The 27558-nt window shown below is 39.5% G+C and overlaps 2 protein-coding genes across 4 annotated transcripts in view; both read left to right on the top strand.

Annotated features, from left to right (window-relative positions):
- The window catches only part of ZBED1 (zinc finger BED-type containing 1), a 43759-nt gene extending 25578 nt beyond the window's left edge, over positions 1 to 18181 (top strand). The window contains exon 3 of one of the 2 annotated variants that reach the window (XM_073354071.1): positions 18097 to 18181. The gene's annotated coding sequence lies outside the window, so the exon portion shown is untranslated. Of the gene's footprint in view, positions 1 to 15453; positions 15492 to 18096 lie in introns of those variants that run through there. The other variant, XM_073354081.1, reaches the window with a different exon arrangement.
- DHRSX (dehydrogenase/reductase X-linked) overlaps positions 1 to 27558 on the top strand; it is a 224544-nt gene that overhangs the window by 25810 nt on the left and 171176 nt on the right. The window contains exon 2 of one of the 2 annotated variants that reach the window (XM_073354095.1): positions 18097 to 18204. In XM_073354095.1, coding sequence (XP_073210196.1) covers positions 18097 to 18204 — 108 coding nt within the window. Of the gene's footprint in view, positions 1 to 18096; positions 18205 to 27558 lie in introns of those variants that run through there. The other variant, XM_073354104.1, reaches the window with a different exon arrangement.

Raw genomic sequence — 27558 nt, 5'->3', positions numbered from 1 at the left:
CTGAAATCGAGGTAAATCAGATCCACTGCGTTTCCTTTGTCTAAAAAGTCTGTTATTTTCTCAAAGAAGGAGATCAGGTTGGTTTGGCCCAATCTACCTTTTGTAAAACCATGTTGTATTTTGTCCCATTTACCACTGACCTCAATGTCCTTAACTACTTTCTTCTTCAAAATTTTTTCCAAGACCTTGCATACTACAGATGTCAAACTAACAGGCCTGTAGTTACCCGGATCACTTTTTTTTCCTTTCTTAAAAATAGGAACTATGTTAGCAATTCTCCAATCATACGGTACAACCCCTGAGTTTACAGATTCATTAAAAATTCTTGTTAATGGGCTTGCAATATCATGGGCCAATTCCTTTAATATTCTTGGATGAATGTTATCTGGGCCCCCCGATTTAGTCCCATTAAGCTGTTCGAGTTTCTCTTCTATCTCAGATATGGTATTCTACCTTCATATCCTCATTCCCATTTGTCATGCAACCGTTATCCCTGAGATTCTCTTTAGCCTTATTAAAGACTGAGGCAAAGTATTTGTGTAGGTATTGGGCCATGTCTAAATTATCCTTAACCTCCACTCCATCCTCAGTGTTTAGCGGTCCCACTTCTTTCTTTGTTTTCTTCTTATTTATATGGCTATAGAACCTTTGACTGTTGGTTTTAATTCCCTTTGCAAGGTCCAACTCTACTTGACTTTTAGCCTGTCTCACTTTATCCCTACATGTTCTGACCTCAATAAGGTAGTTTCCTTGCTGATCCCTCCCATCTTCCACTCCCTGTATGCTTTCTGCTTTTTCTTAATCACCTCTCTGAGATGCTTGCTCATCCAGCTTGGTCTACAACTCCTGCCTATGATTTTTTTTCCCCCTTTCTTGGGATGCAGGCTTCCGATAGCTTCTGCAGCTTTGATTTAAAGTAATCCCAGGCCTCCTCTGCCTCTAGATCCATAAGTTCTTCAGTCCAATCCACTTCCCTAACTAACTTCCTTAATTTTTGAAAGTCAGCCCTTTTGAAATAAAAATCCCTAGTTGCAGATTTATTTTTGTTTATCCTTCCATTCAGTTTGAACTGAATTAGCTCATGATCACTTGAACCAAGATTGTCCCCTACAACCATTTCTTCTATGAGGTCCTCACTACTCACCAAAACCAAATCTAAAATGGCATCCCCTCTAGTCGGTTCAGCAACTACTTGATGAAGGAATCCATCAGCTCTCACATCTAGGAAAATCTGAGCCCTATTATTATTACTAGCACTCGTCCTCCAGTCTATATCTAGGAAGTTAAAGTCTCCCATGATCACACAGTTTCCATTAGTATTTACTTCATTAAAAACATTAAAGCGGGCTCTATCCATATCCAAATTAGATCCTGGCAGTCTATAGCACACCCCAAGCACTATCCCAGGGGAGGGTCTAGTAGTTTTCTTCCCCAATGTAATTTTTACACAGACGGACTCTGTCTTATTCATTCCATCGGTTCTGATTTCTTTACATGCTACTTCATCCTTGATATACAATGCTACTCCACCACCTTTACCTTTATTTCTGTCTTTCCTAGACAGCACATACCCCTCAATACCTGTAGTCCAGTCATGACGACTATTCCACCATGTTTCTGTTATCCCTGTAATATCTGGTTTCACTTCCTGCACCAGTAGCTCTAGTTCCTCCATTTTGTTACCTAGGCTCCTCGCATTGGTGTACAAACATCTTAATTTTTGCTGTTTGGCCTCGCTCACATTCTGTACCCGATTAGGCACGGTCATTCTACAGCCAGTATAACCTATTAGACTGGTATCCACACTGCCCTTCCTCTTTATGTCCATTCTCCTACCCACGGCTCTATCCTTTCTTACTTCGTTTTCTTCCCTCACAGTGCTAAAATCCAGCGTGGAGATTACCTGGACATCTCCCAACCATCTCCCCCAAATTCCTAGTTTAAAGCTCTCTTAATCAGTTGTACCAGTCTTCATCCTAGAAGTCTATTTCCTTCCCTACTCAGATGAAGTCCATTCCGAGAGAACTGTCCTCTGCCCATGAATACCTCCCAGTGGCCATACATCCCAAAGCCCTCCTTATAGCACCACTGCCTAAGCCATCTGTTGATAGTCATAATCTTGTCACACCTTTGTTGCCATTCTCTAGGAACAGGCAGAATCCCACTAAAGATCACCTGAGCCTTGATTTCCTTAAGCGTCTTCCCCAGCCTAGCATAGTCTCCTTTAATACTTTCCAGCGAGAATCTAGCCGTATCATTTGTTCCCACATGAAGGATAATTAGGGGATTCTTTCCTGCTCCCTTTAGGATCCTTTTCAACCTCAGGTCTACATTCCTTATCTTAGCACCTGGAAGACAGCACACCCTTCTATTTTCTGGATCAGCTCTGGTTACAGGCCTGTCTATTCTTCTCAATAAGAAGATTCTATTCTATTCTATTCTTTCCTGGTAACGGTGCTATTCTCTAGTCTGTCCCCTGTTCCCTCTGGCTGCAAGTTCTTTCCATTCCTATTCTCCCTTGTAATCCTGTATCAACCCATCCTGTATCCTCCTGGGGCTCATATTTGGTGTAGTCTCCATTGACTCGTCCCCTTTTCCTGTAGGACTAGCCGCTCTTCTCTTCTTCCTTGCATTTCCGCCTTCAGTGACTACCTGCTGAGTCCCTTCTTCATTTTCCAACTCCGCAAACCTGTTCTTGAGGTCTATTTCTCCTTCACTAGCCCGACTTTTCCTCTGCCTGGTTCTCTTCATCACATGCTTCCACTGACCACTTTCTTCACCCAGTCTCCCCTCAGAATTCCTCAGTCCTGCTTCCATCTGCAAGTCTGAGCTTTTCCCTTCAGATACCTCATGTCTTTGCTCCATAATCTGCTCAAACCCCTTTCTAAACTCAACCAGACTTTACACCTGCATCTCCAAACCTCGGATCTTTTCCTCCATCAGCTCTATCAGACGGCATTTCATGCAGACAAAACTCTTACTGGGTACCCCCTCCAGAATCATGTACGTACCGCAGCTTCCACATCCCGTCATCTTCATTGTGTCTTCCACGACATGGGTCACTCCCACTGCTGCCTCTGTAGCTGTCATAGCCTTCCCACCTAAACCCTGTTAATCTGGGAAACACAAACCACACCAAAACACCACCACCCACAGCAAAAACAAACCCCAAACAAGCACCACAAGACAAACTCCCCTGTTTACAGCTCTGTTTGCTGGCTCCTGTGCCGCTGCCTGACTGGCTGGCTACCTTTATAGGACCCCTAGTCAGAGAAGCCCCGCCCCCTAATCAGGGCTCAGCTTCTTTCCCAGCACAAAGCCCCTACAAGCCTCTCCACATACAAATACAAAACCAAACACAAATACCTTCTCCTCCAACAGAGCTCCCACTCAGACTCCCCGGTTTACAGCTCTGTTTGCTGGCTCCTGTGCCGCTACAGCTGTCTCCTCGTAATAGCATCACTTCCATCTTGCCTGGGTTTGGCTTTAGCCAGCTACTTTTCACCTAAACGCTGATCTGACTTAGGCACTGGGACAGCTGTGAAGTGGTGCTGTGACATTTGATCCCTCCCTGCCTGCTCCTCTTTCATGATCCCAAAGATGCCTCTTCATTCCTCCCAGGTCTTCTTGCTACTTTCCTTCTCCATTGCTCACACCACATCTTCCAGACCCAGACCCTTTCCTTATTCTCTTTTGCACACCTTCCTTCCACTCCCTCCCCAATATTTGATTTTTTTTTCACTATTTATTTAAAATTTGAGTCAAACTAACTGGCAGAACTCGAGATTCTTCAAAACTCTAAGCACTGTATAAGTTTCAAAACTTGTCCCTGATCGGGGACAGGGGGAGGGGAAAGTACAAAAATGTACTTGTTTATAGATTCTAATAACTACTTCGGTAGGTTGGGGGTGCTCAAAGTTCGCACCCAAAGTGGAAAATACATGTCTTGTGCCACTATACTAGTGCTCTAAAAATGCCTGTCTTCTTGTTGAGAGGTAATATGTTGAAGGGTGATAAAACAATGTTCAAGCTTCCCTACTGGATATCAAATAAAGTATAATTGAATTAAATATTCATTGCACATCACTTTGCAAATGATTAAAGTAGAGTTTGAATTGTAAGTGAATCTAAAAGTCTGGATTCTAAGGCACTACATCTTTGGGTGACATCTTTCAAATTATCAGGGAAAACTCACTGTGTGATACAAGGCATACATTTGAAATGCAGCCACATGACATTCATGGAAAAAGCAGAAGTTGTGTGTATTTTAATATAAATATTGTAGGCAAGAATGCAGTGCATCAGGTTTGCACGTGCTCTCCTCTGAGAGGTGTTCTTGGATATCTAGACTGCATGGGAACTTGGTCATGAGTTCGATGTATTTTAAAAATTGGTCTTCAAGGACTGATTCTGATCAAATAAAGATCACGCTACAAAAAAGGCTCAAAAGAAATCATTCCTTGAATGGAGAAGGGTATTGTAAAGATTGTGTTGCAGGAAGGATAGTTTCAAATTCAATTACCTACAACAGTGTCATTTGTTATGGGTTTGATCAAAAACATCTGGGCTGAAATCATTGCCTCTGGCTAGACAAAACTCCAGTAGATTTTTGAGGCCAGGAGTTCACCCCTTACATTTGTGTTCAGAAGTATGGAAGGGGTATTAGATTCCATTTGTCAAGAAAATGATGTATTATTTAGAAAATTAATCAGGTCTTCAAACTTCGGAAAGATGTTCATTGGAGAGAGTTAGAATGAGGAATAAAGACAGGAATGGAGATTATGTCATATCCCTTGAGAACATTGCTCTTAGTGCATTCTTTGGGTTTCATTTAGTAAACAGTTCAATTTCTTCAGATAAGAATGACACATTCTAATTTAAGTATTAATAGGAGACAAATGTTATAATAGACTGATAGCCTCTCATGTCAAGACACATCTGAGGAGCTTTTAATCTGCATAGTAATTCTACATATTAAAAATCTTTTACAATTTTGATGAAAAATAATTACAGGGAATGCACAATAGTTGTTTTTGTAAGCTAAACAATTCACGAAACCTAATGAATCCACATTAGACTAATGGCCTATAGAATTTCATCATAAAAATAAATGTTCATTTTATTAAAGTAATAAAAATGTCTAATTTTTAAAGCCTCCAAAAAACACTTGCACCACAACCTTGTGCGGGAAGAACATACTTCATTGAAAACGAAATGCATACCCACAAATGGTCAAGGAAGGTAGAAGAAAAATGGAAGGGGTATTGGATTCCAGGATAGCTTCAAGAAGTCCTAAAAGAAATGTTCTAAGAGACCAAGACTTCTCATATTAGAGGACTATCAACACCACCTCAAGTGAAGGAAACAGAAGAAGAAATTGATATCTATTTTTAGAAAATATTTTTTGTAGTCATCTTATAACTTAGACGAATATTTTGTTTTGGTGAGCTACAAGAAACTTAAAATCACTTCTACTCATCAGAGCTTTTGTGCCACGTTCCAGCTTGGTGAAATTTTACAGGAGAATTTCAACTAGTAGTTAAAGCACTGACAGCCATGAGAGAATAGCAAGTGCAAATTCCATGACTAATTCTAATTCTTAATTTTCCTTGTTTTGCATTTTCACTAGTCAGAGTTTGAGCACATTTTACATGAATCCACTTAAATGCCCCCAAAATACACTAAAATATGAAATATCCAGTTTTTCTATCATTATGTCAAAAGGTACGACGGCAAATAATCACTGCATAAAGTTAGCAAGATGCAAGTTGGTCCTTCAGTAATTCTCTCCACCAGTCACATACAGACACAAAAAAGTACTTAGGCAAAGCAGAGGTGTTCAGTTTTGAACAGAAACTGTTATAGGAACTAGCACATGTTCTATTCATTTTATTGATATTTTTCCAAATGCAAAAGAAAAAGGAAGCTTTCCAAAGCTAAATCTCAAATTAGCCTGCTGAAACTTTCTTCTTGCTGAAGGATGAAAGATGTAGTGACTGTGATATGGGTGGGTTTAAACTTGGAGAAACGGTATGTAATTGGAAATGAACAAATATATTTTATTTTCTAAAATGTATTGACTGTGAGAGGGATTCTTAAACTTTTTTTTGTGCAGTTATGAATGACTAAGCATTATTATGATTATTCTGTTCTTTTTCTTTCATCTCACATTGTCTGCTTATCTGGGGTTCATTTTGGTATCTGAGCACCTCACAAATGTTAATGAATTTATCCTCACAACACCCCTGTAAGGTATCAGAGTATTATTATTTCTGTTTTAAAGATGGGGATATAGGGCGCACACATTCAATAACTTCTGAAGGTCCCATAAGAATTCTGTATTGAATTCTTGGCTCTGCTACAGATCTCATCATCCCAGTCCAATGTCTAACTCACATGACCGTCCCTTCCTTTCTTGCACACTGCTTGCTTGCACCTGAATCAAGGGTTTGGGTAGCCCATGTAGAGAGAGAAGGGAGAGGCTTACACTCCCTCACCCCACTATGGAGGTGGGTAGGCTAAGAGACACTTGAGCTCTAAATGAGATGAGCTGTTAAATAGAAGAGAATGTTATAAAGCACCATTTGAACATTTTACCAGACACCTTGCCGGAGAGCTAAATTTACTAGCAAGAGACAAATTTGAGGGATAGGGCAGTAAGGCTCAGGAGCAACACAGTTGAAAAGACTGCAGGGAAAGGGAACAAGGGGAAGTGAGGGAGGAGGTAATGGGATTCCAGTTTCATCTCTCTTCTGACCATCTGGTATCTAACTTATACCAGTGTTTTATATTGTGGCAAGTTTGGACTATTAGTTTTTTGATGCTTTTAATAACATAAAAAGCCTTTCTGGTGTTTAAAGATGTATTTGATGTCAAAATATCTCCCCCTCACTTTTGAATACTGATTGTTTCCTATGTTAAATTTCCAGTTATCTAGCTCTTCCCAAGAATATTGAATCATTTTGCACCATTTATACTGATCCTAATTATTGGAGCTTTGTATATTTCAACATGCACTTCAGTTCAGAAGTGATTGCCCCAATCTTGTAAAGTGAAGTACTCCAGCAATTTTCAATCACTTAAGGTTGGCTTCCTAATTTGTAACTTCGTAAAAATGAAAATAGTTTCACTCTTAACCTGCCTAAAGCAAACCTGGTTGTTTGAGTGATAACAGAATATTCTGCTTTTTGGAAGAAGCAGGGTTGAGGAGTATGCTCTGGAGTATGCTCTTGGGTCTGACTGGAGTATGAAAGTGCAATTTCCCTGTCTCTGGAAAGAGAGAGGATGCAATTTACACTGATCGAAAACAATCTCCCACCTTTCGGATCAGAATGGGATTTTAACCACAGCTTCCTAAATGAAAGGGGCTTTGCCAGGCTATTGCTTCCTCTGAATGGTTATAACACTACTAGGCATATTTTGTGCAGGCACTCTTTGCACAAATAATAGAATAATAACCACAAATACAGAGAGATATCAATGAAATTCTGGGGAGACTACTGATCTGTGAAAACAAAGGAGGGTAAAAAACAGGGGTGTGTTTTGTTTTTTTGTTTTTTTAGGCTACAGGTATCCTGAGTTGGAGACAACTGATAAGCATAATTCCTTATATTAAGGAACTCAGTCTGTGGCATATTGCAAGTATTCAGATAAATCTATTACAGTAAATGGTGTTCTGAACTGAAGAAGTTGCAGCAAACACTAGTTTTTACTTGTCTTTGTGTCCAGACTGGTTCTCAGTTGAATTAAATGGCAAAACTCACACTGAATTCAGGGGGAGTAGGAAGAATGTGGTTGTGCACGTAATTCATAGAAATACTGTAAGTAAAGGAGGGAAGCTCAACGTTCAAAGGCCCTGGTACAGTTGAAATCTATGAGAGTCTTTCAATTTACTTTATTGGGAGCTAGATTCAGCTTGAATAAAATGTTATCTGTCACACGCATTTCTGGAACTGAAATTAGTAGGCTTGAATGGGAATGTTTGGTGTTTCTTTACATCATCCCACTTACCTCTTGTCATATCTGCACACCTTGATTTACGGATGAACTTTGTGAGATCAGTATTTTAACTGACTGTAATTTCAAGTGAGAGTATCAACTACAGCTGGACACAGTTTTTAAAAAAACCTGATCCATCATATATACATTCTTCAAATTACTCTCTCCCTCTGAGCCTCATTGAAACACTTTTACCCAGAACTTTAAAGGTACACATCCACTAACATTACACATCCTCCACTAATACTCTGCTGTTTATGTATGCATTTTGCTTGATGCTTACTTCTCATATGGATTGGTTGGTAATCTGTATCCCTCCATCCACGCTCATAGTGAAAAACGATTGACTCATCATTGGAACCTTTTAAATTTTAATAGCAAATGAGCCAAAAAAGGAAAGGTGTCAAAACTTACAGGCAGTAAAACAGCTGAAAAGAGGATATTTTGTGGAATATCTAGAGTTTGTAATATGATATTTTACACTGTCTACAAATGTGGTAATAGAGCCATGGAAATTAGAGAAAATCTGTTAGCTTCTGATAGATCTTTAGTGCAGGATTATTTCCTAAAATATAATTTATAGTGTTCTGTCCAGTTCAGTTTTGAATCACTGTAGTAATAACGCTAAAGTATAGGTTTCAGAGTAGCAGCCATGTTAGTCTGTATCCGCAAAAAGAAAAGGAGGACTTGCGGCACCTTAGAGACTAACCAATTTATTTGAGCAAGTGAGCTGTAGCTCATGAAAGCTTATGTTCAAATAAATTTGTTAGTCTCTAAGGTGCCACAAGTACTCCTTTTCTTTTTGCTAAATTATAGATAGCCGGCCGGCTGTATTCCTGGTTCTGTCATGGATTTCTACTGTGCAGCATTAGGCATGTCATTTAATCATGCTGTGCCTCAATTTCTACATCTGAAAAATGGCAATGATAGCATTTACCTCAGAAGTATTATGAGTCTTAACATTTGTAAAGTGCTATGAGATTTCTGAGAAAAAGAGCTAGGAAAGTGTTGTATTTTAGCTTAGTGCAGCTTACTGTGTGATCCCGGTATGTCTGCACTACATCTGGGAGCATGCTTCCTAGCTCAGGTAGACAGAGGCGTTAGCGCTGCTTGAGCTAGTGTTCTAAAAATAGTAATACGGAAAATGCAGCACTGGCGGCAGCTCAAGCCTGTCTGACCTCCTGGGTCTGTATAATGACAGCTCGCCTGCCCCACCGCTCACATTGCTATTTGCAGTGTGTTAGCTCAAGCAGAGCTTGTGTGTGTTTGTCCGTCCAGGCTGGGAGGCACTTTCCCAGCTGCAGTGTAGACATACCCTTAGTCTTAATGGACCTCAGAGCAAGACAGCATTTCCTGATATTGATGATACATTTTATTTTATTTGTTGTTTGATTTGTAAAATGTGGCAATTGCTGGGTTTCTGGGCACGTCATTATGCAGAGATGATCCCATTACCCCATGTTATATCACCTGGGACCAAGCCTGCTCTTCAACTCCTGTTTTTACAATGGGAAAAATATAATTACATGAGGACATGACTTGCAGAGCAAAGAGAAGTGTTACATAAAATAATTTCACTTAATGTGTACAATATATACGTGGTTACACTTTATCAAAAGGGCCTGGTTGGGGGAGACAGCATCAGTATGGTATGTTCAAGAGAAAACTAGATGATATTTCTGCTTGAAAGATACACCTGTATAACATCACTAACCTCAGAGTTACTCCTGATTTACATCAGGGTAAGGTGGAAAAGAACCAGGCCCACAGAGTGCCGATATCATAGGTAAATAAAAGGAGGAATGCAAAGTAAGCAGGGCAATGAATAAAAGGCAAATAGAGCCTGTATCTCTTTCTGTGTACTTGGGATTGTAGTTCCTCACGTAAGAAAAGAAATGACTGTTAAATGGACTGTTTTGATAAATGCTTATGAAGGGAGCGGTTACTTCTTGGTGTTAGTATCAAATTTTCTTTCTTCACCTTTTCAGCAAATTTCTGAAAACCTTTAGCATATAAGGTGTTGATTTGCAATGTACGGTAGGTAGTTACCAGGCTTTCTTCACACTTTTAGCAACCCCTCCTACTCCTTGTCCTTATTTCACTAGGCTGAGTGTTAGTTTTTTGTCAAGTGCTTTTCCTGTGGCAAGCTATGGCTGCAGATACCTCCAGGAATCCCTTTAGTACAGTGGTCTTCAGTTACTTTTCAGGAGCAAGATGGTGCAGTGGTGTTTGTGCTCTGCAAGCCTGTCACATCTGGAGGCATGGCTACAAATTCCTTCATTCTCTTACAGCTGTAAAGGAGTTAGCTGGCATTTGTCCACGTGACAGAAACATTACTGTTCAGCAAAATTTGCCACCTCTGGCATAACGTGGGAATAGTGCATAGTGATGTGTAAGCCTCCCTTCAACCTCCGTCCTTAACCGAGACACATCTCCACCAGCTTCTGCCACAGCCTCTTGGTAGCTACAAGGGAGAGGAAGAAAGAAGTTTCTGCTAGTCTCCCTAGCCCTCAGCCTACACTTCTTTGCCTCTTCTGCCATAAAAATCTCCAGTGCCAACCTCTGCTGCTCACCATTCTGCCCATGATTCACAACTTGCCCACAGGTTTCTAAATAGTGGGACCAAAGCCACCTCAAATCTTATGGACTATACTTTGTTGCTGCTTGGCAAAATGATGACAGGCAGAAGAGGCATAGGAACTGTCTGCAGACTCAGGCTGGAAGATTACATTTGGCATGTCCTCACAACCATGGGCTAGGAACTTTTCTTTCTTTTAATGAAAGTTTAAATTGTGTACAGGCTGAAGGCTTAAGCCCCCACACTTCCCCACAAAGGGTGATTTGCACTTGCACTTTTTCTAAGCATTGGAATAATTATTTTTTCCCTTGGTTCTATTTACTAGCTTTCTACAAGGGATAAAAAACTATTGGGACCTTGTTATCACACAACCTAAATAGATGCCTGCCTTAGCTTCCTTTCTAAGAACTGTCATTTGGACAGAATTATCCAGTAGCCAGATGATTACAATCAGGAATAGCAGTGCAGATGAATTCTTTTTTGTAATATAGCATTTTAAAGTTGGTGAAGATGCTTTTAAGCTCTGCACTGTTAACTTACCCACGTAAATAAAAATGTAGGAAAAGTATCTGAGTGTTTAGGATGAGAAAAACTAGAGAATAATATTGTAGTTGGCTGAGCTCACTATACTGTTTCCTTTACCCAACTTGAAAAACTTGATTGTGCTGTGCTGTGTCACATTGAATTATATTGTGTCTGGCAACAACACCCATCTATTCACCTTCCTTTCAACATGAGCGTTGCTATATGAAAGCAACTCTGAACTTGATACCTGATGTCATCAGACTAAATATTCACCTTTCTTTTCTGTCTCTAGCAGTTACCTGCAGGCCCATTATTTGCATGTACATTATTCACTTAGCCAAATAAATAAATAAATAAAACCCCCACTGTTAGGGTCGATTATTTAAAGTATTAATCTTTAATGGTGTTAACATGATTTAATGGAACAGTGAACAATAAAGGAATTATACTTTAGTGTCTGTGGGTTTTTAATAGTCCAATATATACCAGTCCAGAAAGAACTTGGATTAGGGGAAAAAAGCTTAATAAAGTGTTGTATTAGATACAGTTTGTGCTCCATGATAAACTTGTACGATTTTGCCTCAAAAAGTTGTAGTCTAAAGACAATGCAACTGCTGTGACCTTGCATCTTGAGTGTGACTGGCATTTTAAGGGTTATTTCCTTAAATTTAAACAATACATTTTGGCAGTTCAAATAGTTAATTTAATGCCATTATTTTATTTTGATTAATTTTATTTTTACACAGAAAAGTTAAAAATTTGCCAATGATTAGTTATAAAGCTGCTACTGTCTGGTTTACTTCTATAGGTTTATAGTGATTGCACACATATTTTTTAGCAGGACATCTGAAGGGACTCTAGAAAAATAACTTATGTTGCAAGAATATGGATCTCACTTTACATATTTCATAGCAAAAATTATGAGCCCGAGTGAGTTCTTCCAGAGAAAGAGATTAAAACCATTAGACAGTTCCAAACTGGTGTGATTGGCTTAAAGACTATGTGGAATAATGAATGTTTCTGAACCTGAAGGGGAATTAACAACAAGATATTTGGTCAGATTTTGATCTCATTGCCACCAGTGTAAATCATTAGTGACTTAATTGAAGTTAATGGAGTTACTCAGGAGTTACATCTCTGCAAATGAGAGCAGAATCTGGCTCATCTCTTCAGGATCTGAGAGAGATTTGAAATGCTTAAAGTAAGATACAAACACTGTCGAGGAGGATTTCTCCTGTGTAGCAAAACAAACTGAGAAAGAGCAACACCTTCCCACAAGGGGTCTTCTCCAGCTTTGAGCAATACCTAGATCATGGTGTCACACACAATAAAAGAGTCTTCATGTGTTGGGAGATTAGGTTAAGCCGAGATCTATTCTGGAAACTAAGACCAGGTCGTCACTGAAAAAATAGGTGTGCTTTTAATACTGAGATTGCTTTCTCATTGTAAATCATAGTGGAGTCAAGGCACTGTATTTTTTACCTAGATGTAGTTAGTCAAGGCCTATGCTCTTCCATCTAAGGTTTGTGACACAAGCGGAGCAATTAGGTAATAATGCAATCCACAAAAGCCAGAACATTAGGCAGGCAGCTGCTAAGCTAGCTAATGGGGGATACCAATGAGAGGAGCATGTGCTATGCCCCTCCTCTCTCTGAGATAAGCACCTAAGTCCAGACTACAGGAAGGTACCCATCTCTGCTAGCCATCCATGAAAGGGAACCCATCTGTATGTCTACACTGCAATTAAAAACCCATGGGTGGACTGTGCCAGCTGACTCAGGCTCTCAGTCTCAGACTAAGGGGCTGTTTAATTGCAGTGTAGATGTTTTGGTCTCAGGTCTGCAGCCAAGCCTGAATGTCTACACCACAATTAAACAGTCCCTTAGTCTGAGCCCTGTGGGTTCAAGTCAGCTGGCAAGGGCCAGCCCCAGGTGCGTAACTGCAGTGTAGACTTATCCTCAGGCACCTATGGCCTTTCTTGCGGGAATGCCTTAGGTGCCTGCTGCACTCTACACAAAACAGCTGGAGGAGGAGATGATGGTGCCCGCCTCATAATGTTTAGATCAGTAGTTAGAGTACTCTCCTGGGATGTGGAAGAGGTTCAGTTCCCCCCCGCGAGGGAGAAAGGATTTGAACAGGGGTCTCCCACCACTCAGGAGAGTTCTCTAACAACTGAGCTATGTGATGTTCTGAAGTAGGGCTTCCTCCTTCTATTTTGTTCTAGGTGTTCCACTGTGGATAAATAATGAAAGAGTAATTGGAGCAGGGGGACAGTACCCACTATACCCTAACCATTAGGCTAGAGAATCACCCCCTGCCTCCTCAGGCTCAATGACTTTTTAAGACAGGACAGATAAGAGACATCATGGATTGCTTTGGGGCCTAGGTGGGAGACAGGTGTCCAGACACCTAGAGGGAGGCAGCAGTGAAGGTGCACATGCAGAAACATAGGTGTTGAGGGAACTTTTACCCTGAAAACTTAGGCACTGAGTGAGTTGAGGCACCTACAGGGTTCAGCAGGAGTTTTGTGGATAGCAGTGGAGCCTAAAACTGTGCCTTAAGTGCCTAAACCTGAGATTTAGGCACCTAAGTCTGGGGTTTAAGTATCTAAGTACCTTTGTGGATTGAGTGATGACTGGCCTGTCAACTTTATAAACCCAGTTCTGTGAGAGGGTTGGGTTTTTCCTTTCCCATTCCTCCAGCATTAAACACCACTCCATCAGCTTCTCTTCCTCATCATGCATCCAGCGTCTATCACTTTTCTGACTTTGCTCCTCCATTTTACTCTCTTCACAACCACCTCATTCTTAGTGACTTCCACTTCTACTAAAATGTAGCAAAGTCAGTGCAGTGAACAAAACTAATGATGTAGGTCATTGAAATAAGTGATGGGGATATGTATCTGAGATATACAAAAAAGTGGTAGGTTGAAAGGGGGGACATGGGGAGAAGGGGAAGGAAGCAGGAGGCATATTTAGAGTGAGAGGAGGTGGAAGATAATATACTTGGAGCTGATGGAAAGCAGTCCTATTTAAGGATTTTTTTTTTTTTGAGAATCACTACAGTTGAAACTGCAAATATCAGTACAGAGAATGAATGAAAATGGAATAAGCCTGAATATACTGAACAGACAGTTGTGGAATAAAAAGGAAATGAGAGAAAAAAAAACAGTCTGCATTTGTGTAGGCTTCCCTCATCACTCTTCATAGAAGTTGTCTTGGATTGCGATGTATTTACCTCTACTGTGGGCTATTTTCAATGTACATTCCTATTTAATGAATTCTTATTTATCTAACTTTGTTAAATGTGCCCATTAAGTAGGCACATACACATGTTTGTGCCCTGTAAGTGCATTTCTCTTTACACATGCATATAATTGTAGCACTGTCTACAAATGGATCATCTTGCCCCCATCATCAATAAAATCCTAATGCTTCTTATCCCAACGCATACCCAACCCCTGGGGAAAATCCTAAGAAATAGAGCTTATTTGGGCTAAGGAATATTAGCTTAGAAAGAGTTAGTTATTGTTTCTTTGTGAAAGTTTTGAAACGTTGGAACTAAAAGATTTCCAAAATTCTTCAACTGAAATTAATTTTAAGGAACTTAGGCCCTGATCCAGCAAAGTGCTTAAACACATGCTTAACTTTAGGTATGTGAATGGCCGCACTAAAGTCACTGGTGTGAAATTGGAACAATACACTGGAGAATCAGGCCTCTTGATTCTGTGCTGAAAACTGCTTTGTGGCAGGATCTTTTTGTTGTTTGTGCATTTGCTGTATTCTTCCTGCTTGTCAAAGTCCCATAAGCACTGGGCTCCTTCTTGTTCCCTTGATCCATTATGTTGTAGTCCACCTCCAAATTGTTATCCTCAGCCATTTCATCTTTTGTTTCAGAGTGGCACTTGTCAATGCTGTGTCATGTTACAAAGAAATCATTCATCTTTGGCTTTGGCCACCTTCCTCCTTCCATTTGCACCTTCAGTGATCATACTGCCTTCTACTATATGCACCTGTACATTGAATGAGACAGAGTTTACCATAGCATTTTGATAGAGTCCAAAATGCCACACAAGTTACAAGCCCACATAGTGTGATAAGGCTGATATTTAATACACCGTTATTGTTATTCCTTTTTAGCAACTCTAACGATTCTGCTAAGTCAAACTGTATTTTCACTGGATGGCTGAAAGGAACACATCTGGCCAAGAGATTATTTCTTTGCCAAATTACAAATTTCTGCCTTGTCTTGTTTAGGCACAAGAGCTGTTGATAGAAAAGTTGCAATTTCTTATTTCATTCTAGAAAAATATCTTTTTTTTTAATTCACTCTCTTATTTTCAAAAACTGCAGAGGCATTTTTGCTCAACATTTATTTTCAAGTGTCCTCATGGAGAGAGCAGATCTGGAAAATATCAGCCAAAAAGGTAAAAGCTTAGCAAAGTAATAAACACCTGAAAAAGGCTTTTGGAACAGAAAATTTAGTAGACTACTCAGTGCTCACTCCAGCTGTAATTTCAACCTTAACTCTTAGACCTGATTGTGTGCCCCTTATTTACATGAGTGGACAGTTACTCAGATAGAGCCAAATTGATGTGTCAATAGAAGAGGCTTTAGAGCAAACTGGTAAACTAAACAGAAATAAGTCACCAGGCCTAGATGGTATTTGCCCAAGAATTCCAAAGGAACTCAAATATAAAATAGCAGAACTATCAACTGTACTGCATAACCTGTCGCTAAAATCAGCCTTTGTAGCAGATGACTGGAAGATAGCTAAAGGGGATCCTGGCAATTACAGGGCAGTGAGTCTACTACTCAGTACCAGGTAAATTGGTAGAAACGATAGTAAAGAACAGAATTATCAGACACACAGATAAACACGGTGTGTTGAGGAAGAGTCAACCTGGCTTATGTAAAGGGAAATCATGCCTCACAGTCTGTTAGAATTCTTTGAGAGAGTTAAGAAGCATGTGGATAAGGGGGATCCAGTCAATAAAGTCTACTTGGATTTTCAGAAAGACTTTGACAAGGTCTCTCACCAAAGGCTATTAAGGAAACTAAGTAACCCTGAGATAAGAGGGAAGGTCCTCTTATGGATCAGTAATTGGTTGAAAGATAGGAAACAAGGGTAAGAATGAATGGTCAGTTTTCACAATGGAGAGGTGAACAATGGGGTCCCCCAAGGTTCTGTACTGGGACCTCTGCTGTTCGACATATTCATTAATGATCTGGAAACAGTGAAAAGTGAGGTGGCAAAGTTTGCAGACAATAAAAATTATTGAAGATATGTAAGTCCAAAGCAGCCTGTGAAAAGTTACAGAGGGATATCACAAAATTGGCTGACTGGGCAACAATGTGACAGATGAAATACAGCATTGAGAGGTGCAAATGAATGCACATTGGAAAAAATAATCCCAGCTATAGATGTACAATGATGGGTTCTAAATGAGCTTTAAACACCGAAGAAAGAGATCTTGGCATTACCATGGATAGTTCTCTGAAAAATTCTGCTGAATGCGCAGCAGTGATCAAAAATGCTAACAGTATATTGGGATCTATTAGGAAAATGATAGAAAATAAGACAGAAAACATGACGACACTATATAAATCCATGGTGCGCCCACACCTTGAATATTGTGTCCGCTTCTGGTTGCCCCATCTCAAAAAGGATATAATGGAAGTGGAAAAGGTTCAGAGAAGGGTAACAAAGACAATTACGGATGGATTATGGAACAGTTTCCATATAAGGAGAGACTAAAAAGATTAGTGCTGTTCATCTTAGAAAAGAGATGACTAAGGGGGTGGATGACATTATAGAGATCTATAAAATCATTAATGGTGTAGAAAAAATTACTAGAGAAGCATTATTTACCCTTTCAAACAACACAAAAACCAGAGGTCACCTGATGAAATGAATAAGCAGCAGGTTTAATACGAACAGCAGGAATTACTTTTGTCACACAACTAACCTGGGGAACTCATTGTTATGGGATGCTGTGATGGTCAGAAGTATAACTGGGTTTATGAAATAACTGGATACATTAATGGAGGATAGGTCCATCAATGGGTATTAGCCAAGATGGTCAGGGACACAACCCCATGCTTGGAGTGACCCTAACCCTCTGACTGTCAGAAGCCAAGAGTAGAAGACAGCAGTGGATCACTCCATAATTGTCTTGTTGTGTACACTCCCCCTGAAGCTCTAGTATGGGCCACTGTTGGGAGACAGGATGGTGGGCAAGATGGACCAAGGTCTGACCAAGTATAGCTGTTCTTATGTATTTACATGAGTAAGAGTTGCACAGTTCTGCTCATAATGAACAAAATATTGACTAAAACTGATAAACCCTCACATTTTCTCAGGGGCATATGTTTTTATATGTTTTTAATATTTTTATATTCTATAGACAGGGCTGCAAAAATTTTGGGAAGTGGACATCAGGAATTTTGTTTTGACATTTTTTCTTGTTCAGCTTATTTGTGATTTTGCTCCATATTATTGGGGAAGCAAATGCAGAGCCCCTTCCCAAAGGGTCTGAAGGATATCATGCTGCTTACTGAAAAATTCTTATATTATCCCTGTATGCATGTTTGACCAATAAACAGCCTGTAAATTGACTTGTAACAGCTGTCATGCTGTCTTTAGACAATAGAAATAGTTAAGCCGAAATTCTTAAAGGACAGATTGTTGCAGGACAATAACAATAACAACAGAAGGCATGCAAATAGAAATTACTACATTTTTCTAATTGGACATCTATAATTTGTGTGTCATCAACCACAGTCTTTTGTGAACTATTAATACTAGAAAATTATACTGTGGATGATAAAGGTAAGTGTTACGTTCCGTTTATTGCCCACCAGATTTGTTGTCGCATTTTTTATTGGCCAAAGTTGAGTGATCCATTAAATGTATGTATATATTTATAATATGTACCTTATAGCCTTATCTGTATTGCTATCGTGAATTAATGATTTTTTTTTCTCTTCATGTAGTTTTCCCTACACAAAATGGAAATGTTGCCATAGTGACTGGAGGTGCTAAAGGAATTGGTTATCATACTGTGAAGCATTTGGCAAGACTTGGCATGCACGTTATAATAGGTACTGTCATTATTTTGTCAATACAAATGTATATTGTGCCTGAGGGACCAAAATCTTAAAGAAATATCGCTCCATCAGTATAACTAAACATATGCCTGGTTGTTATGGAGCCAAATCCTGCCAAGCCTTATGTTATTTAAAATGTTTATTACGGCAGTGCCTTGGGCCAACCAAGAGTGGGGCCCCATGGTGGTAGATCCTGTACAAACACAGAGTGGTAGATGGTCCCTGTTCCAAAGAGCTTACACAGATCTCTTTTGTAGGAGTTCTAATGCTTAGCCCCTCTGGATATTTCATGCAAAAAGCAGTCAGTATGAACACATATATATAAACACACACTTGAGCACGGTAATTTGAAATGCACTGTACAGTGGGCATGCTTTAAAATGTCCTTTTTACTGATTTTTAGGCAAAGTACTACTGTTATGAGCAGGTATTCCCTCTGCTTAGGATGTGGGAGACTGTAAAATTTTTTTAAGGTGTCCATTCTACATTAAGAGGAAATATTATAAAAAATGTAAAGGTATTTTTTGGTGTACGGTGGTTCATGTTTTGTCCCATATAGTGTAACTCAAAAGAAGTTAGGCAATGCAAACATTGACTTATCCAATACAAACATTGACTTATCCACACATAAAAATATTAGTGAAGATTTTGAGTCATCTTTCACTCCAGTTCTGGGGTTTTCTTGGATTTTTTTTTTAAATTATATAATGTTTAAAACACTACAGTATATGACCTAATCTTTTCCTGTTGCTAAGCCACAAGCTTTTAATTTAAAATAATGTAATTTAGAACTATACAAGATTATTCTATTTCTATTTAATAATACTTCAGCAATCCAGAAATTTAACTTTATTCAAATGGAAAATATGACTTTATTAAGAGTGAAAAGCTACTAGCAGTGGTGGATCAGTCTGTTCTCAGTCATGCTGGTGGGAATGCAGAGTAACTCCTTTAACATTAAGGGAGTTACTCTGGCTTAGCACAGGCTAATGCAGAGAAGAACCTAGTCAGACACGTTTTAAAAGTCAAAATCAAGTATCTGAAAACACAACCTGGTGCTACTGTATTCTATCTAATGCTGTCACTGTTTCTGTTGCACTCAAAGTATCTTTATGTATTTTTAAGGTGAACTGCAAAAACTTTACTCAAAAAAACGCAGTTCCTGTGTCATTTTTTCTCCCCTTTATTTAGGAAATTTAAAAACACACTTTTGTTTTTGTTTTCAAAATAATTTTACATCATTTAAGGTAGAACTGATGAGAATTATTTCAATCAAGTGCAATATCTGAGCCAAATCCTGACCCAAGCATGGAGCCCAATCGGAGCTTCACAGCCTGGATGGGTTCTGCATCCAGGGAGCCCTCCAGAAGGGAGAGGCCCCCTCAGCAGACTCAGCAGTCACTCTGACAGGTGAGCTTTGCCCTATTTGGCAGTGCAGTGACATTTCTGCCCAGAGGAAGGAGGAGAGGGGGCAGTGCATCTACCCCGGGTGCATGGCCAGAGAGAGTGTTAGAGGACCAATTGGCCCCCTCACAGAAATGTGTGTGACAGCTGCAAAGGAAGCTATTGACTGGTAACAAGTGGAGTCCATCATGTGCTGACATACCATGGTGATGGGGGCAATATAAGAACCTCAACAGAATCCTAGGAGTCGGTGCTGGAACTACGGGTGCTGGAGGTGCTGTTGCTCCACCTGGCTTGAAGTGGTTTCTGTTATAGATAGGGTTTGGTTCAATGGCTCTCAGAACCCCACTATATAAATTGTTCCGGCATCCCTACCCCCCCACCCCATTCTGATTTCCTGTCTTTATTCCCCAATTTTGATCTATAATGGCTACTCCACCTTCTGCAGCGAACTGGAGTTCTGCATAATTTTTTAATATCTTTTGCAGCGAACTGGAGTTCTGCATAATTTTTTAATATCTTTTGGGGCTAGAGAAATCTGTAGGGGTTAAAAAAGAGACATGAACACTAGATAGTGTGGGGAAAAACTTGACCCCTGGGTAGTCTATGAGCGTTTTGCCATTGGCTTCAATGGCTCCAGGATTTCACCCCAGACCTTGATACTAAAATGCTTAATTATTAGACCTTATTCTCAATATATCTGTGACCCCAGAGAAGCTTTTCCACATACTTCCACTGTTTTTTTCTGTAGTTCCTGTTGTCTGGAACAGCTGTCCTGTATGCCATGGCCTTATTACGGGCTCCCATCTGCTCCCATTAAAGTAAATAGCAAAAGTCCTAATGTCTTCAGTGGGAGCAGACTCTGGGCATATCTGTATTATCAGCATTACTATACTGGTACAATTATACTAGTATAACTCCAAATTTGGAGTTATTTGGAATAACGGCAAAGATTCCTGTGGCACCTTATAGACTAACAGACGTATGGAATAACACTGTTAATGTACAAATTCAGCTACACTGAATAAAAGGTTGCTGTAATTCTGAATAAGAGTGTCTACACAGTGAGTTTTACTGGTATAACTATAGCGGTGTAGTTCATCTCCTGTGAAATCTCAATATAATGTAATAGGACACCCTTGGGAGGGTTATCTGCAGCAGGAATTATATCTCTGGATCTAAAAGCATGAGCCTCTGATTCCTGAGCTAAAAGACTCAATTTTGTCAGCTCAAAGGTCTGGGTTCATAAACTTCTATGTGGTCCAGCCACGAGGAGACAGAATCACTTTGGGTATGTCTACTCTGCAATCGAGAGGTGTGATTGAAGCAGGGGTTGACATACCTGAACTTGCTTTCATCACATGGCAGCTATTGGACCATGTACCCAGGGTTCCACAAGGAGCAGCCACCTATGCTGTTATGGCTTCCCTACTATTGTTAGAAATTAGGTCACCTCAAATTGTGAGCCAGAGTTTAGACTGATTCAAAGTTTATGTGCTTTAACACCTGCCATGCCCCCTGGGTGTTTCAGCTTTAGAATGAATAAAGAAATATTTTGCTGTGCATGTGTTAAAAATTCTGACTTTAAACACTTAGAAATTTAAGTTGGCCTCTTCCTTAAATCTCAGTGAGTTAATAAAACAAGCTTAGCATAGTGATTCTATTTTGAGCTGTTACCTATGTGAAAAAAAATTCCATTTAGCATATATGGGAACAGTTGAGTGTTCTTCCCCACCACTGTCCTTCCATCCAACTCATATACACTTTCACACCCATAATTCAAAACAAAACTGAACCAGCTTTGTTCAAACCAGAGCATAAGTAGCGGTAACTCTAAAACACCACCCTTTGTAGCACTTAAATGAGACATCACACGCAGTAAATCGTGTAGCTCTGTGATTCCTCCTTTCTTACATGAGGAACGAACAGTTACCAGTTCTGACCCTTTAAATTATCCCTAGCCTCTGAGTTAGCTTCTTACTGACAGGAATTGGGCAGTTCACATTACTCAGAGTTATTGTTCCAGATTCTCTGTAAGCATCTCTTCATCAGTTACATGAGTCACATTTTTTAAGTTTTCTTCTTAACAGTTCAGTTTACAGATGTAATGGTTTAATGGAAGCTGAGATTCTGGATCATGAAACCAGCTTCAGAGAAGCCCCAGGATGCTGCAGATCAGCTCAATCTTAGCCCGGGTTCAAACTTTCAGAACATTCCATTCACTGAGTCCAAGCATGGACAACTTTAGATCAAAAAGAATTTGTATCCAAAAATGATGAGCACCTGAAAAAAGGGGTTTTAGAATGGAAGTTAGAACTCGCCTTACCTGTGGCAGGCACTAGTTACTGAATAACTGGACTTGCTGTTCTAGTTTGGAATTACAAATATCTATTTTTGAATTTCTCCCTTTGTAAAGGCTGGTGGTACTAAAGGAAGTGGCAACTTTTGATTTGTGTGGCAATATCTAATATAAAATATAACATCTAATATAAAATCTATAATATCTTTAACATCTAATATAAAAGCTTTCATTCTCCACAGCTTTGCACCATCAGTGAAAAGTTCTGATTTGGTAGCATTTTGTGCCCGTTGGGCACAGCTGAAAACACAAGGTAGTGGAAAATCAGGCCCATACTATACACTGTACAAAAGAAGCAGTCACTCTATAAATACACTTAACCTGTTGGAGCCTCAAATTTTGTTACAGATTAATAAAATTCTACCGAGAAACCCAGCACTTATTTGAGACCCTTTCAAGTCCAGCTGCAACCGAGAAAACAAATACCTTTGTCATCTCTTTCTGTTTTGTCTGGTTTCCAATTTTTAAGTTAGACTCCTTATGCTCTAAATCAGTCAATTCGAATACAGTATGTTAAAACTACAAAGGTGACTTTAAGAGGATAATTAAATCCTATCTCGGGGGTGCAGTTTTTCATTTTCAAAGATAGTTTGCTTTAATTTCAATTACAAAAATTTATATACGACACTGTGTCTCCTCTCACTCTAGATTGTTGCTGAGAGATATTTGAGTTCTAATATGTGCAGGAAAGCATTTCTCTTCCTAAGTGAGGCATATTTTGTTTGGATGGTTTGCACAGTAGAGTTAGAGTTGAGCAGTATTTCATATTTGAGAGCTTGTTTTCTAATTCTCTTATGAGCGCTGAAAAACAATTGCCTAGTAATGATCTCACTTCAATATTTTACTGTAATAGTTGCGCTACAGTGAAGGCTACAAGAGATCCAGCTATCACTCTCTATTTTTACACACACACAACCTTCCAAATCATTCATGTTTGCTGAAATTTGCCCAGCTTACTTTGTTTAAAGACAATTAAAAAGTAAAACCCGAGCAAAGCCCCTCTATGCCTTTGTTTGGGATAGCTCTATTGTTTTGTCCCTAGTCAAACAAAGCAAAATGTATACTAAGTCTAAAACTATCAGTTATGTGTAGTACAAGTCAAGAGGTGGAATATCTTCTCTGCACTGCCCTCTTCTAGTCATTTTAAGTGTACTTGGTATACTTTTTTTGGAACTTCCTGGTTCCATTTCATTTCTGCATTTTTTTTTTAAGTCAGTAGTCAGGAAATTCTCCATCTTGCTAACTTTGGTAACAACATTTCTTTTTTATTCGAGGCAATTTTAAGCTTTGCAGGTTGTGACATCATTTTTGAAATATTTTAAGTTTCTTTTTTTCACCCTGAAATAGTTTCTTCCATTGTGAGAGCTGTTCAAAAAAGAAAACATTTTTATAGGGATGTTGATTATTCACAGTTAACTCATGTGATTAAAAAAATTAATCACGATTAATCGCAGCTTTAATTGCACTGTTAAACAATAGAATACCAATTGAAATGCATTAAATATTTTGATGTTTTTCTACATTTTCATATATATATTGTATTCTGTGTTGCAATTGAAATCAAAGTATATTATTTTTTATTATACATATTTGCACTGTAAAAATGATAAACAAAATAAATAGTATTTTTCAGTTCACCTCATACAAGTACCGTAGTGCAATCTCTTGTTGTGAAAATGCAACTTACAAATGTAGATTTTTTTTGGTTACATAATTGGACTCAAAAATAAAACAATGTAAAATGTTAGCGCCTGCAAGTCCACTCAGTCCTACTTCTTGTTCAGCCAGTTGTGAAGACAAATAAGTTTGTTTACACTTACAGGAGATAATGCTGCCCTCTTCTTATTTACGTCACCAGGAAGTGAGAACAGGCATTTGCATGGCACTTTTGTAACCAGCATTGCAAAGTATTTACATGCCAGATATGTTAAACATTCGTATGCCGAACCCAAGGTTTAAGAATCTGAAGTGGCTTCCAAAATCTGAGAAGGACGAGGTGTGACACATGCTTTTAGAAGTCTTAAAAGAACAAAATTCCGATGTGGAAACTACAGAACCCAAACCACCAAAAAAGAAAACCAACCTTCTGCTGGTTGCATCTGACTCAAATAATGAAAATGAACATGCATCGGTGCACACTGCTTTGGATAGTTATTGAGCAGAACTCATTATCAACATGGACACATGTCCCCGGGAATGGTGGCTGAAGCATGGAGGGACATATGAATCTGTAGCACATCGGGTACGTAAATATCTTGTGATGCCTGCTACAACAGTGCCATGAGAACACCTGTTGTCACCTGCAGGTGACATTGTAAACAAGAAGCAGGCAGCCTTATCTCCTGTAAATGGAAACAAACTTGTTTGTCTGAGTGATTGGCTGAACAAGAAATAGGACTGAGTGGACTTGCAGGCTCTAAAATTTTACTTTGTTTTATTTTTGAATGCAGGTTTTTTTGGTACATGATTCTACATTTTTAAGTTCAACTTTCATGATAAAGAGATTGCACTATAGTACTTGTATTAGGTGAACTGAAAAATACAATTTCTTTTGTTTTTTTACAGTGCAAATACTTGTAATTAAAAATAAATATTAAGTGAGCACTTTACACTTTGTATTCCATGTTGTAATTGAAATCAATAGATTTGAAAATATAGAAAAATCCAAAAATATTTTAATAAATGGTATTCTATTATTGTGTAACAGTGCAATTAATCGCAATGAATTTTTTTAATCACTTGACAGCCCTAATTTTTTATTTTGGTTACTTTTTTCTACAGCCAGGTGAATAATTAATTCCCTATGTTTACAAAGTACAAATCCAGCTAGAAAATATCTCGCTCTTTCATTTGGATCAGTCAATCCAAGTGAACATGGTTGAAAATTATCCTTTTTGAGAGATTCCAAATAAATTTAAAAAAATTATAAAAAGCATACATTCATACATGAGATTCTAGCCAGTAGGGGCTGTTTCATTTGCAAAGAGTGATGCTGAATGCAGATTAAGTTGAACAAGTGGAACTTTATTAAACCCTGTGCACTGCTCTCTCTGTGTGGCTGAGTTGCTTGCAGCCTAACTTCATGGCATTCCCTGTGTCCACTGGTGTGCCGTCACTAACAGTCCCTCCAGGGAACATGGGACCTCTGACTTCAGTTCCACTGATCATGATACATCTTTCCTATTTCACAAACATTTTAATATAAATGTTTAAAACAAATTTGATGCCCTGCCCCCAATCTGTTTCCCTTCGTCCAGAAATTGCTAACATATAGCCAAATTGGAGTCTCATCTTTACCACAAACTTAGGTGGTTACATTTTCTTGGAGATAGTTTGGTCTCCTCAACAGGTGACCACCCTGGGAATGAGCTGTGAACCTCCCTCCTTGTGGGGCTTGTCTCTGAATAGTTCTCTGTTCTGTGATCTCTCTATCTCAGTAGGCTCTCTGGCTGTTGTGTCTACTGGTTTGTAACAGCCTCCTGTTTCTTTGGATCACTTATCCCTCTTACTTATCTTATATGATCTGATGCCACTGCACCCCTACAGGATCTTTTAGCTGACTCTTTCTGGTGTCTCCCTTAATGGCTGGATCTACAGGGGGATGCCCGTCTCTAGGGCCAGTAGGTCCTAAGCTGATCTGCCGTACTCTAGTGCCTGCATTCTCTGATTGTTTGACATCTCTTCTCAGCGGTGTTTCCATCCTTCTGACTGTAACAGACCTCCTCTCATTGATAGCAGGGTTTTGGTTCTTCATCCCATCAATGCCTGTGCCAGACTGTTTTGGCACCCTTCTGATTGGGTATTCTTCTGTCCCAAAAATGTTAACAAGGGTCTGAACCAGAAGAAACAGCCTTGTGTAACAGTCTTTTAGCTGTTTTCACAATTGAGTCAACTGCTGGGGAGGAGGTAGGGTGGTCAAATTCCCATTTGCATGTGAATTGCTTTGAATTTTTCTGGGGCAAACTGGGGGCTATGGTTGGTGAATACAATGTTCAGAATGCCATATCTTGCAAAGGGGGCCCTCAGTTTGACTTGCTTCTTGTGTCAGGCAAGGCACTGACATGCCTAAAATTTGAATAGCAGTTCACTGTAATCAAGTACTGGTTTTCATTGAAGGTAAATAAGTCTGCTCCCACCTTTTTCCATGGTTAGGTGGGCCACTTATGTGGTAAGAGTCTCTTTCTGCTGGCATTTATCACATGACCGTCAGGCATCACTCATCTATCAAGGAGCGGAGTTGTGTATTTGTTCCCACCCAGTAAACACATTCTAGGGCACATTTAAGTCAGCTGTCAATACCCAGGTGCGAAGCATGTATTTTTCGCATGAAGTCCTTATGTAATGAGGCAGAGACAACAGCAGTTTGTCCACAAAATATGATTGCATCCTGCACTCTCAGCTAATCTTTAATGCGAAAATATAGTTCTGCTCCTACTAGTACTTGGCTTTGGTAGAATGGCTGTCTTTACTGCCTGTAGTTGGGTGTCCTTTTCCATAGATAGACTGTTTGATTTTCATCAGTTTCACTGTTAAAACTGGGAGACAGTACAGCATGTTAAAGGAGTCAGTGTCCTGATCTTCTGCTTCCAACCTGCTGATGCTGGGTATATATGCCCTGCTCAGGGTGTTAGCTAACACCACTACCCATCTAGGAACAATGCTGGGTGAGTCTTCTCTGGGACGTCTCTCGTGCTGGCCTTATGCATATTGACATGGGCAGCCATCTATAGCAACCAAATGGTGTTGCGAGTGTTGTCGGCATGCTGAACTCTGTCCCAGTTTCTGTGTCCAAACCAATTCCTCATATCACAGACTGTCAAGATTCTGGCTTTGGAAAGTTCTGACAAGATGTCATCATGTATAGTGGCATCTTTCCAATGTCTGGTTCAGTGGCATTGGGTCTATGCAGATGCACAGTTTGACTGATGGCTTCTTTGCCACCACCATGGTACTATGATACCCTTGCTCTGCAGACTTTCAAACTCCTTGTGAACTCCCTAGTGCCACTGGAATTTTCCTTCACGGTAAGCACAGAGGTTCTACTTTGGGGTCTGTTTCCAGGGGCTTTTCTTCAAGGCACCCGTCGCATTTGAAAACATCCCTCCTATACTTCTAAAATGATCTACACTGTCTTGTTGCACTGCCACTATAAAACTCTGAATCTGTAGCCTGATCAGATTCATGCCTTGTATGGGTGTATTCTCCAAGAAGGGTCTGTGGAGCTTACCATCCATCACCACAAACTTCTGTAGGTACCATCTGTTATTGTTTGACTTATTTATTATTGGATCACATTTTCCTATGGGTTGCATTATGCACTCATTGTACATTATTAGATTGTGCCTGCTCTTTGTAATGAATGTGTTCGAGTCCAGTTAATTCTGGGGAATCCCACTGCAGGAGGATCCGTGATCCTGGAGTTGTGCAGGCCGTTTCCCTCGTAACATTGTGTTGGTCTTGTTCCTTGTTGCCTCTCTGTCAGGACTTGATATGCTCCTTAGAGTCAAGGAGAGAGACATGATGTCATCACTGCTGTCTGATGTGCAATCCACCTCTTGTGCAAACCTGACTGAATCTTTCTGAGA

This window comes from Lepidochelys kempii, chromosome 1 (assembly GCF_965140265.1).
Source record: "Lepidochelys kempii isolate rLepKem1 chromosome 1, rLepKem1.hap2, whole genome shotgun sequence".
NCBI classification, from domain to species: Eukaryota; Metazoa; Chordata; order Testudines; family Cheloniidae; genus Lepidochelys; species Lepidochelys kempii.
Note: the sequence above shows the minus strand (reverse complement) of the source record. Positions and strands in the feature narration are given on the sequence as shown.